This window comes from Neopsephotus bourkii, unplaced genomic scaffold, assembly GCF_033783945.1.
Source record: "Neopsephotus bourkii isolate Nb327-2 ecotype Australia unplaced genomic scaffold, CSIRO-AGI_Nbou_v1 NB_126, whole genome shotgun sequence".
Lineage (NCBI taxonomy): Eukaryota > Metazoa > Chordata > Aves > Psittaciformes > Psittacidae > Neopsephotus > Neopsephotus bourkii.
Window position 1 is genome coordinate 1,416,144 of NW_026900643.1, and position 13,314 is coordinate 1,429,457.

The 13,314-nt window shown below is 36.2% G+C and overlaps 1 protein-coding gene across 5 annotated transcripts in view; it reads left to right on the forward strand.

Annotated features, from left to right (window-relative positions):
- Window positions 1–13,314, forward strand: part of VWA3A (von Willebrand factor A domain containing 3A) — a 29,757-nt gene that overhangs the window by 3,853 nt on the left and 12,590 nt on the right. For 4 of the 5 annotated variants that reach the window (XM_061367359.1, XM_061367376.1, XM_061367367.1 and 1 more), the window contains 14 exons: window positions 767–873; window positions 1,153–1,278; window positions 2,571–2,679; window positions 3,885–3,950; window positions 4,418–4,543; window positions 5,742–5,880; window positions 5,970–6,073; window positions 6,326–6,406; window positions 8,049–8,143; window positions 9,128–9,247; window positions 10,180–10,254; window positions 10,962–11,106; window positions 12,067–12,265; window positions 12,711–12,781. In XM_061367359.1, coding sequence (XP_061223343.1) covers window positions 767–873; window positions 1,153–1,278; window positions 2,571–2,679; window positions 3,885–3,950; window positions 4,418–4,543; window positions 5,742–5,880; window positions 5,970–6,073; window positions 6,326–6,406; window positions 8,049–8,143; window positions 9,128–9,247; window positions 10,180–10,254; window positions 10,962–11,106; window positions 12,067–12,265; window positions 12,711–12,781 — 1,563 coding nt within the window. The remainder of the gene's footprint in view (window positions 1–766; window positions 874–1,152; window positions 1,279–2,570; window positions 2,680–3,884; window positions 3,951–4,417; window positions 4,544–5,741; window positions 5,881–5,969; window positions 6,074–6,325; window positions 6,407–8,048; window positions 8,144–9,127; window positions 9,248–10,179; window positions 10,255–10,961; window positions 11,107–12,066; window positions 12,266–12,710; window positions 12,782–13,314) is intronic. The other variant, XM_061367394.1, reaches the window with a different exon arrangement.

Here is a 13,314-nt window from a genome sequence, read left to right on the forward strand (position 1 = left end):
CCTGCTTAAATTCATAATATACAATACATAAAATTTGTCTGTTGTAGGACAGTATGTTTTAAATGTCTTTGAAAGTGTAGTCTTAGTTCATGTCTAGATTCAAACTCCAGTATAGACTGTAATAATAATACTTTCCTTATTAATATTTGGTAGTAAACTTGCTTAGCAGAAACAGCTCTAAGAGCTGGAACCAAGTTGTACATAGAGCTGTTTATAGTAAATATGTTTTCCTTATGTTTGTTCCAACAAGGTACACTCCGCAATTACAGTCAGAACCTTGGTGAATTAATCACTTTCTCAAGTCCTAGGAGAAACTTGGACTTTATTGTGCATTTTATTTTTATAAAATTCTCATAGTTTGGTTTGTTCAGCCTTAATATCTGAACTGTTGTTTAGCTCTACCCTTGAATAGGTGTTAAATGTTTTTTAGTAATTGCTCTGTGGGTGAGTAGGCCCATTCTAGATCAGTATGTTGTTTCATGTGCTCATCAGCTGAAGAGAAATCCTGATACCAATTCAATAAATATTCCCTGCCTCTTGCCCCATTAACAAATTGGTGGGATTACCAGAGGCTTGAGGGTTTTGTCTGTCTATACCTTACCAAATATTTGAATCTGTGTTACTTGTTCCCAGAAGCTTTTTTCTGTGGTATGTGAAAATATTGCTGTCAGCTATTTTTAGGAAATTACTGTTTTCAGTGGTTTACGTAATAATCCTACTAGAAACAACATGGATAGTAATGCAATAATATTTCTTAATTTATTAGTGCTTAATAGATGAGCAGCTATGTTATAAGAAGCAACTGTACTGCCTCTCATTCAGTGCAGAAATGTCAGCTCTGTGGGAGAGTCCAAAAAACATCAATGTTCATGTGTAAGTACATTTCTCTATAAAATAAAGGTTTTCCAAACAGGGTCTCTGTTTAATTAGAGCAGTCCCTTGTAGATAATAGTGGTTTTCATCTTGTTCCTGCAGTGATTTTTAAGAAAAAAAAAGCAATGAATTTTAAATGCAGTCAGTGATTTCAAGGTGGTTGTTCCTGCATAAAATATCTTGGCAGCTCCTGTGGTTTGTAGTAATCTTCATAATCTTATCTTATTTAGCACCTGCATGTTAAGTGCATATGGTCTTTTTTCTGTTTTCCTCCCCCAGGCTACATGAAGCAAGACAGTGGATAAAACAGCTGGAGCCTGGTCGAGGCTGCAATTTACTGAAAGGCTTAAAACATGTCTTTACGATGAAAGAACTCAATTCTCTGGTTCTTATTTTAGGAAGCTGGTAAATTTTTTATCTGTCCTAACAACTAATTTTAACTTGGATACAGAATTGGTTCAAGAATCTGAACCCGATACAAAAATAAATAGAAAATTTAAGATCCAGGTTTTATGGATAAAGTTTAGTTCATATCCCTGAACTTCTTTATTTTTTCCAATTTTTACTGATTATAAATCTCTTTTTTGATACAAAGCTAGATTTTTCCTTTGCAGATCGATTATCACACTAATCCACTAGAAGTCTGCTAGCTCTAATTTTACACTAATAAAAGTCCTTCAGCACCATTAAGGATGTCACTGAAAGGGCCCACACTGCTGGGTTAGATCAGATGACAAGGTTGATTTTGCTATAAAATGGCATTAAACATTCAAAGGTAGTTTTGAATGTGTTTGTGAGAAGACATTCTCTCTGATCTCAGTGGTGCTGATGGAAAACTTAAAATACCTGATTTAAATATATGAAAAGAGGCTGAGATTAGATAAAGTATGGACTTAAATTCTAAAGTTCTACTGTCATGTAAAAATTTTTAGTACTGGAGTCAGGATTATAAGCAAAAGACTGCAGTAAGGATTTGGGGAGTGTTACTGTACTCCCAATTTATTATTTGTATTTATTTTAAATGTGCCAAATGGGATGATGTAACCTTTGACAAGATTGATATTTAGGGAGATTGAGATTACATTTACTGAATGCTCAGTGTTCAGCTGAAAGGTTCCAAGTTTTGCTTAGACCTGCTTTGAGCAGAAGGCAAAGTTTAGAGTGTGTGCACATGAAAACTTGATTAATTTCTATCCCTGGCAAAAGCGTAGCTGGGAGGAAATGATTTTACTAGGCATGAAGAACCATGGGTGGCTAAGTTCTGAACGCAAAGCAAAGTTTTACTTCCTTTAATGAAGACAGTGGACATCTTACAGGTTGAAGATCTGAATTGAAAGCTTTTCTATCAGAGATTGTCACAGTGGGCAAAACCTCAGTTCCCAATTTTTAGCTTCCAGAGCTAGCAAGGAATAACTTGGAACATTTCATCCACAAGCCATTGTGAAGTAGAATAGAACTTTAGTGCTTTTGTTACCCTTTGGGTTTTCAAGACAGAGCTAATCTGTAGTAGTGGTACCTCAGTAATGGTTGAAAGAGGGAGAGGAGGTCAAGCTGTGCCAAATGACTGGATTACATTCCCATGATTTGTTAGATACTTCCCATTCATTTTCTTCCCTGTCTTCTTCAGTGTGGTCTTCTTCCCCCATTTGATTACTGCCATTGTTATTATTCTTTTCTTATTTATTTATTTATATCAGCCCTGATCAGTCTTTGCAAATTCTGTCTGACTATGCTCAGCAGTGTATGCTGGGGAGAAAACTACACCTTCATGCTGTTACATATGATTGCAGCAGTCCTTCTTCTCTTGTAAGTAATTGTATTAATACTTCTTTAAGTATCCTGTCATTTGTTTCCTATTCAGCTGCTGTGTCTTCTCACATACACTTTTGTGGGAAAGCCAACCTACTCATTAAAGAGTTCTTGATCTATCATTGTATTTGCACACATGAAAAAGTCTGTTTTGGAGTATTTATCATGATTCATATCAAAGCCAGAAGTGGCAACCAGGTGGTGTTGACAGGCTTAGCAGCTAAAGGGAAGCAGTTATCTCCAGATACCCTGTGTGTTTCCAGGGAAGACTCGGGCTGAGAGCTCTTTTGCAGGTGAAAGCAGAAAGAGGGGACTTTAGGTAGGCAATACTGCAGTAAGGACAAGTGGGTACAGAGAAGGATCATAGGAAAAAGGCAGGGACTTGGGAGTGAGATCATATTAACATGGCAGTCTCTGGATAGGAATATTTTGGTATGGAATAGCATCAGACCTAGTAGACTGCTCAAATTATAGTGTTGATCATGAGCAGTGGTTTGGATGTTGGCAGTGACTGCCTCAAGGAAGAGGAGGACAGAAGGATAAGCAGATATTTTTTATTAGCTTCTTCACAGGAACTTGGATTTAGGTGTTGATTGCTTGCTAAAGCTTATCCCTAAGGCATGTAGTAACTTCAGTAGAAGGGAGGACATGACTGAAATCCTGGTTTTATAGAGAATCATAGAATAGTTTGGGTTGGAAGGGACCTTCAAAGGTCATCTAGTCCAACCCTCCTGCAATGACCAGAAGTTTCTTCAGTGAGAAGATTGGATGCAGTAAGGGGATTGCAGTGGTAGGTAGTATGAGAGAAGGAGCTGGGAGAGATGAAAAAAGCAGCAAAGTATTTAAGAGGTAATTATGGGCAGGGGAAGGTTAGCCTAGCATTTGTACTTGTAGACTTCAGCGATATGCCTTTGATCTGACTAGCAAGAGCCTGCCCTAAAAGGAAGAGAAAGTGACACAAGGTGAATAAGCTTGATCCTTATTGTCTGTTTTGTAAATTCTTTACTGAGTTGATTTTTCAGTCATATTAAAATAAGACTGGTAAGAAAACAGCGGAAACATAATTACTTTGGCTTTTTCATTACATGTACCTCAAAGCTTCTTTCTTTGTCACTAATTCAGAATTAAATACCAACAACCCACATTATTAAAAGATACTACTGAATCAAAGTAACTGTTTTTCTTCCTATTTATGTATGTAGGCAGTTCTAAAGAACCTTGCAGAAGCTGTAAGAGGCCGTTATCATTGTTACTCTTCAAAAGGAGAGGTAGGTGACAGCTAGAGGGGCAAAATATTTTTCTCTTTTTGATGATTCTTCACTTCAAAATGTAATTTAGTTATAATATGAGTAGAAGTTCACAGCAAGAACTGGTGCTGAAAGTCTCCATCATGGTAGTGCTAAGGATGTGGTCAATAAATTGTGGCTAATTCCTTCTGCAACTGAAAATGCTTTTCTAGAAGCACAGTAAATTTTGCAGGTGTTGTTCACTGACTTAAAGTTGATGAATAGGATGAAAGCAGTGGCTTATTGTAGACTGACTCAAAATAATAAAACAATGTCTTGTTTATAACATGATGACTAAATTATCCGTGGTGCATTAGATACATTTTCACTCAGTTCTGCAATGCCAGGCAGTCTTGTACAGATACATGCACATCAAAGTAAGAAAGCTGCGTTTGGTTGGTGTTTGAATAGTAGTTAACTTATTTTTCCCTTTGTTTTTATATGTACAGAGTTTTGATAGCAGTGACTTTCAATTGCTACTTCAGGAATCCCAGAAGGCCAAGGATCTACTTCGGAGCATCAAGCAGACTTTCCAAAGAAGAATTGGTGACTCACTTACTGGTAGAATAGCAGATGTATGTATCTTTTTATTTTCAGATGTACATCAGATACTGTGAAGTATTGGTAGAAGTTTTTAGTGTTTACTATCATTTATCACTTACTATTTTAGTGTTTACTATGATTAATCAGGTATTTTGGTAAGTGAACTTTGAATATTATGTATTGGCCATCCACTGTAAAAGCAAATTAAGGCCCAAACCAGTAAAGAAGACATTTTGCTATATGTTCTCCGAAATGCAGTAAATTTTATATATCAACGGAAGTATGATGAAAAGAACATTGTACTATGATCATAATGGAAGTTTAAGAGAACCACTGGCCTAACGGTATGCATAATCATTTAAATGAAGTTTCAATAGTCCTTTAAATTGGTAAAAAGATACTTGTCCATGATCAAGATGGACAGTTACTTGAGTTGCAAAATCATAAGGGCTTGCCTAGATCTATTACTAGTATTGATGTTAGGAAGCCAGAGTCTGCCTGTTACACATCTGTGTCTGTTGGTCCTAGCTTATAATGAGGATTTGGTGCCATTTATTCTGTAACAGTTGTCTTAGTAATGTTTCTATTTTTACGCTTTATTTGATCAGCATACCAGGGATTGGTTCTTTGTTTGCTTGTCTTTTCTCCAGTAATGCAACTTCTAAATACTCTTGATGGAATACGTGTGAGGAAGAAAAAGAAACTCTGTGATTTTTTCTTTTTTCTACAGAATATTTGGAAATTCTAGTTTTGCTTTGATCTGGTAGAGAGTTTGTTTACTCATGTCTGTCTTTCACCTTGTTTAAAGTGGAAATATGCATCTCTCTTTTGCCGTATTCTCATCTCTGTACTATTTAGGGGCCTGGAAGTGTAGGAAGTGGCTAAATTTGCTTATGGTCACTAAACTTGAAAGCTAAAAATTTGGCAGCACTGCTCATTTTCATAGTTACTTTTCTTGGAAAAGATGATTTCCTGTATGTACAACCATGATCTTTCCATTTTCCTGTGGGTTTTTGCATTGTGGCAAGCATAGTGAAGTTAGTGGAACATTGTCCCCCAAACCCATCTTTAGGAGGACCAGTTATAGCTATTTTCAAAGTGTTTTTCTTATTGAAATCCCAGTACTTTGAAAATAAGTAAAACGTAAGTAAAATGGGATATTTTGGATTGAGGGTAAAAAAAATATAAAATGCAGAAAGTTTAAAGAGTTTTTCTTAAAATCCATTTCAGGTTTCCACAGAATTTGCAAGTACAGCACCTTGTAGCTTCTTCCCAAAGCCTCCAAAGCACGAAGGACTGTTAGTTATTCAAACACCATGCATCCTGGCCAAAACCTCAAAAGAATGGTTGAAGACATATGGATTGAAAGGTAATGCAGAAAGAAAATCTTAACAGGTGTGAAACATGAACACAAGGCAGAGCATGTGTTTTATTTCATTTCTTTGTTTCTTGCTATAGCTAGAAAGTTAAACCTTTACCAAGTTCTGGCTCCTAATGCTTTCTCTCCTGTGGAAGAATTTGTACCCATTCTTAGAAAAACAGTATCATCAACTCTACATGAGGTATGTAATGAGGACTCTTTCTTTTTCTCATTGTTTTCTTTTTTCTTCCCTTTTTCTTCCTATTGCTACATTTTTCTATTTGAAATCAGTACTTTATAAGTCATGAAATTCTACAGGCCTTAATTGAAATTTGAGTCACTGATTCAGATCAAGTACTTACGCATTCTTAAGAATAATTCAGGAAGGAATTCCATGTTAGTGTAGCTTCTATAGGCTTCTGTAAACACACAATTGTGTTATTTATCATTCTAGAAAGCAATGATTCAGTTTGAATGGTATGATGGAACTGTGAAAAATATCCATGTTGACCTGCCAGTGTTGTACAACTATCAGGTGAGTTGTATGTAATGATGCGGCCTTGTCAGGGCTAGAGATAATCATCTAGCTAGTTGTGCGCTTTGTGAAATGGTGAAGTCCAAATGTAGCAAGTTCTACATGATTGCCAAATGGCAATATTCTGCAGGTCGTCACATTAGAAGTAATGCATCTGAAGTTACTTTTTTTTTTACCAAGAGTAGCATTTTAGCCTTAATGGTGCTACTACAACACTCTTGCCATGCATTTAGACATGTTTGCTAATGTGAATGTCAAAGACATGAGATTTCTGCATAGCCAACTGGTTTTTAAGAGTCAAAGCAGAAACTATTTCTGCTTGCTTGACGGCAGGTTGTCATATCTTTGCTTTACTCTGAAGTGTCAGTAGAATCTGGGTATTTGTATTTCATGTTTTAGCATATGCTCAAACAGTCTTCATACTTAATATGAATTCCCAGAATTGTGCCAACATAGTTTTTGAACTGGCTGTACCAGCGTATTATGCTGCTTTGCATTTGCCTTCAGCCCAGTAATTGCCAGAGTTTCTTCAAGAGGATAGCAAGGCTACTGCTAGAGTTTTGTCAAGTTTGCAGATGAATTAAGAACACTGTCAGGTGGGAGATGTAGGAATTTTTGATATTTGCTATGGTGTGTTACTATATAGGAAATCTTAAAAATACTGGGGTATCAGGAGAACATTTAAACTGTACAGGATATTGAGGACCTTTGAGGACTTAATTTGCTCTTTTCAGTATAGAAGTAGAGATACATACATACATACATACATATATATATAATATATATGCAAATAACATAATGAAGGCCACTGGAATTTTTATAGACAGTAGCTGTTCTTTAAGATTTCCTCAGTCAGAATGCAGATGATCAGAGTGTGGCCCAAGTTTAATGAAATAGAAGGTGCGTGTGGATATTTGCAGCCAGGGTGTGTTATATAGTGGTCTTTTCATTTTCTTTTCTCTCTTCTGCACCACTCCAGTAGCAGCCCTGACAAAGGGCTGTGGGTATATTTCCAGGCAGGACAAATATTTCTTTAAAATGGAAGAGGGGTGAGAAATCTGTAGATTTCTATAGTTGGGTCAAAAAGGAGAGTGTAAAGTTTAACAAGCTGACGTGGAAGCAGCTTCTGGCTCCTTGATCACCGCCAGATGCTCGTGTCCTGTGCTCCAAAAGTACGCTATCTTGTAGCTTTATTACTTAATTCAGTGTCCTTTTCTAGCTTGATTTGCCCTCATACATAAGCTTGCAAAGGTCATGTTCTGTAGGGTTTGGACAAATTGCCTTAATGTCTTCAGATTGATACTGTGTTAAAAGAACAATATGTGTTTGAAAATACTGTGTTTATTTTAAATTATGTGTTTTGTTAAGAACACTGCCTAAAAATGCTATTGAAGAAATTATAAGCTTTCAAAAAAGATCTTTAGACCCTTTGTTGCTTTTCTATCATTGTATGTTCTTATGGACTGTATTGTCTTTACAAAAAATTAAATGCTGCTGTCGAATGAAAATCATTTATTTTTTCATTACTATGCTGCCATGTTACATGACATGCTACATGTTGTAAGTCAATGCCACATTGCATTTGGTAATAAAAGACTTATTTGAACTCTTTATTTTTATCTTAACTGTATTCCATCCATAGAAACTCCTTGTTAAAATGGTAAGAATCTATGAGAAAAGAATTGACTGGCTCTCTGTTGCTAGCAGAAGAATATGGGGAAGCATTTGTGAAAGGAGGTATCGTACTTTGATAGTCCTTTCTTTGTGTATGGTTCTAGTTTGCCAGCCTTTCCTTTATGCATAAGTCAGCACCAAGAAACACAGGGCAGAAACCAGTTAAGATGTAGAGACAGTCATTGCAGATATGATCAGGGTAAGCAGTCCACTTCTGAAAACAGATATTGATATTCAGCTTTTATAATGATCCAGTGAATGTAAAGAATCCAGTGATCATTGGTCAACACAAAATGACAATTTCCATTTGACAGGTTTAGACTCTGAAGTTTGAGTTACCTAGCAAGTAAGCCTTTGGGGAACGTTCTATCATAAATCGCACATGAACAGAACCTGTTGGCAAAAGGTAGTGTTTACAGTCAGCTTTTGAAACCCATGGTGGTAGTATTTATGCAAAGAGTTTTTTTGCACTGACAAAGGAGGTAGTTGATACATTGAAGCTCATTTTCCAATAAGAACTCATGAGAGTCATCCATGCTTTTCAGGAGTGTTTTGGATATTCCAAATATAGAGAAGAAAGTGGGCATGTTTAGGGTTTGATAGCCATTATGGCACTACATGTGCTGGTACCCTGATTGTTGCATAGCTTAGGAAGCATAAAACCGTACAATGGTTTGGGTTGGAAGGGACCTTAAAGCTCGTCTGGTTCCAACCCCCTGTCACAGGCTGGAACACCTTCCACTAGACCAGGTTGCTCAAAACCCTGTCCATCCTTGCTTTGAACACTGCCAGGAATGGGGCAGCCACAACTTCTCTGGGCAACCTGTGTCAGGGCCTCACCACCCTCAGAATTTTCCATTATTGTTGCTATTTTTTTTAATTCTCACCTCATGTTTTGCAGATTTTTATTTTTTTTAAATACAGATTCAGTGTTTATACATTTTGATACATAGCTAAAAGATACTTTCTCTGGCAAGTTAGAGTGTAGTGATGATAAGAATGTGTAATCAAGATTTGTTCTTTTTTTTTATAACATTTCTTATCTAGGGTGGTTATACTTGTTGATGTATCAGTGACAAACTCTATGTACATCATCCATATCCAACATTCTTTGCGACTTTTACTTGAAGAACAAATGTCAAATAAGGATTGCTTCAATATTATAGCGTAAGCAACTGTTTAAGGTTCTTTTGGAATAATTGTAACACACGGCAATGAAAGAAGTCTGCTGAGAGATTGTACTTGCTAATGGATCTATTTTAAATTTTTTTAATTGTATTGAACATTTTATGATGAAGAGTCAGTAAGAGTAGCGCTGATTTATCGTTACTGGTTAAGTGTGTGGATCAGATGTACAGAGACCAGATTAGTAATTAAAATCACTGGATGGGTGATGCTCACTGGAACTGATTGTGTCATATGTGTTAATTAAAATCACTGGTTTGGGTGATGCTCACTGGAACGGATTGTGTCATATGTGTTACAGATTCTTATCCTGCTATATTGTTCATAACAATGGCATTAATTAACATGCTAAGTTTTCATTGGAAGAGGATTTTGGTATCTCAGGTGCCGTAACTGAGAACACTGTTTACATTTTGCAGTAACTCCAATACTTTTTATTATATAATAGTACTAAAATTCCACACTCCACACTGGGAGTCAGAAACATATGGCACAGTTGCTGAAAAGCAGCTGGACAGGTTTATGAATGACAGGTAAAAGGAAGAGACAGCAGCTCATGGAGTTCCAAACCTGGTGGGAGAACAAAGCCCTGACCTCATGAGGGATACAGACAGAATCTGAAAGCTGGGTTGTTTTTTTTTTGTTGCAGTCCTTCTGCTGAGCTTTCACTAGCTCACTTCAGTCCTGTTCTTCAAATAAAAATGTAGTCTGGCCCACTGCCTTGAAAATCTGACAGCCCTTGAGTGGTGGATAAATGTGCATAACTAAATGGTTTGAAATAGAAAGTAGTTAACATCAGACAACTTTACATTTGTAATACCCCAAGTGAGAGTTTTCTTTTAAAGTCAGTTTCTTCTTTTTGCTTGTTCTAAAGCAAAATCTGAAAATTAATTGCTGTTATTTTTCCGTTAAAGATTTGGGAGTGATATTGTGCCTTGGCAGCTGGAACTGGTTCCTTCCCAACCAGAAAACTTACAAAAGGCTTGGAGGTAGGATCAGATAACTTCCCCATACATCTGAATTAAATGATCATAGGTACTGTGACATGGGTAGAACCAAGAAAGGAATTTGTGAACAGTTTAGAAAACTGATGGGTTTAACATACTACAAAGATACGTTGCTGTGAATTGTTCTACAGTGATTATTCATGATGGTTTCTCGTGAAAACCACATTATAAAGTTTAATATGTCTCAGTGACTTTGTATTTTTTATGTATACAGAATATATATTACACAGATACGGAAGTGTCTGTGTGAGAAATGCACAGGTGACATGATGAATTAAAAACTGATTCAGATTGAACTGGGACGTGAAAGCTAAACTACGTTTTTTCCAACATACACTGGAAACAAATCCCAGATTGCTTTTTGTAGAGTCACACCCTCAGTGTTTCATTACACCTCTGCCATTTCATTTTTATTCCTGTTAATTCTACTATATGACAATATTTCCACATGAAAATAAGAGAGAATTCTTCCCTCTCTATGCTCAGCATCTTACCTTAGAATCTGGTTGTCCATGGTGGCAGTACAGAAATTAGAACAAATAATTCAGGTCATTCTATAATCTGGTTTTGCTCTCTGTTAAAATTTTTTTACTCCAGAGCAATGGTGTTTAAGATTTTTAGTTCTCTTTATCGCTTTAAGCAGGAACAAAAGGTTTTGTTGCTTCATTCTTCAAACATTTTTTTTTTAGATGGGTGTTAAGCCTGCAGTGCAAAGGGAGTAGAAATCTCATGAGTGCACTGAGGAGAGCTGTAGAAATAGATTTCAAAGACAAGGATAAACACAAATCACAAGGAATTTACTTGCTGACTACTGGAACACCTGATCAGGAAACAGTAAGTATTATCACAGGGTGTGCAACATTTCTGTAAGTTCCCATTTTTTGTTTCTGTTTCTTTTCTAGTCATCATAGCTTGTTGGCAAATACTTCTTCACATATCTGAGCCAGCACAACTGTCAGGATCTTAAACTTACATTTCTGCAGTTGGTCCTTCCGTGTTGGAGGTAGCAATTGTTAATAATCTACGAATTATAGCAATTATTAATAATGTGTGAATCATAGAAAATTCAAGAGGTGTTTTTAGGGTTCCCTTCCCACTCCAGTTCTGGCCATCATTTCATTGCAAATTTATGAGTTTAAAAGAACCCAACTCTGATTTTTTTTTTTTTTTTTGTATGATATTATTTCCTTATAGCTTATGGAAATAAAGCCACGAATAATTCTACTATGGAGCTTATAGTACGCTATGTAAAGCTCCTGTTTTTAATAACAGTAATCTATTGCTTGGATATATGTTCATAGTGCATGTGCTCTGTGGCCTAGAGTTTCTGAACCTATGGTAATCCATCTGCCGTAACTATGTGTACACAGTAGTGTGTCTCTTGCTTTTGTTACCAAATTTCTGGAAATTCTAGGTAAACCTAAGAAATCATTAAAAGCCTATGTGGATAATAAAAAAACAAAGGGTATATACAGAAAGCCAAATGGATAGTTGCATCCCTGCTACTTTGCTTCAGTGCATGGGTAACTTTAAGTCCATGGCCTGTGTCTATGATTTCCATAGATGCCCTGTCTTGGCTGCAGTAGTGCTGTCACTGGTAGTAGTGACAGGTTTTGTGTATATGCATGAATTGAGGAGGCATTCAGCTACTCAGGGTATGTTCCTGGACTGAATTGCTCAGTTTGTGAGTATTTGTGTGTCAGTTCAGGAGTGAGTGAAGTAGCTGGGAGCACATCTGAGGAAGAGGGTCACTACTAATCTGTTAATTATTTTCCCCTCCCCTCTGTGTTTCAGCACACAATCAGTGCTTATGTGGCTGAGGTTTGCAGAGGTTTTGATTTACAGCTTCATGTCTGTTTGTTCAGTGTAATGGAGGAGGTTGACTCTAATGGGATCATTCCAGCTCGCTATGCTAACCCAACTGAAACTGCAATTGCTTTTAAAGAAATAGTACAGAGAGCCAATGGGAGATTTCATTGGTTTGGAGAAGCAGGTATGTGAAAAGGAAAGTCAGCTCATACTTCTTTTTCATTAATTAAGTAATATTTATTAATGCCTCCCCCATCAAGTAGTTTACTTTTTTTAGGATGTGGTAGTGTTGTACTAGCACTAGGATATAAACAGAGGTCCTAGTTTGATGAAAGCTTTCAGTTGTATTGCAGAATATTATAAAAAAGCCTTAATGCAGGAATTTGATTTATTTTTCTTTTAAAGTTTTAATTCCACTAGATATTTTAAAGATGTGCATTTAAAATATAGTTGCTAATGTGTTAGGTCCAGACTGCCAGGACCTAACAGGAAAACAAAGGCTTGTAGGAAACAAAGGCTTTTTGATTATTTTCATTGATAATTTGGCATGCTTTACAAATTGATGTATGTTTTTAAAAATTATATATTTTGTACACTTAAAAGTTGATTAGCATATATTTGATTATCAGGTATTTTTGAAAGTGATGATATCACTGTTATTGTGTCTGAAGTGGAAAAAGCAAACAAGTACTCCCAAAAGGTATGAATTATATATATCTCCTTAAGTTGTCTGTTTCTTCAGAAAAAAAATCACCAGTGTTTCTCAGCTGACAGTGCAGAAGATTGGACAAAATGAAAATCCTTGTAAGATGAGCAGGGATGCTTGAGAGTGTGAGAATAGTCACCACAGAGTAAATATGGCCTAGAAAGCAGTTGTACAATGACACTGAAGTGATGGGTGTTGGAGTGGCCATGATTCCTTATCAAATACAAGGAGTTTACAGTTGAAGTGATTCTCCTTTCTGTGGCAAATCCTATGATGAATTCTTCTCAAATAGAATTGTTCTTTATAACTATATATATAATATATAAAGATGTATATATAAAGAAATACGTTAAAAAGTTATATATATTCTATAACAAACATAATATTTCATGTTCCTGTAAGTCACACTTCAGGGAGGGTTCATCAGTGGCACAATACTTTTGTTCAATTCCGAAACAATTGCTTTCTTAAGTGTACTAGGGGTGTAGAACTAGACCATATCTCTCTATATTATATGCCTATATATA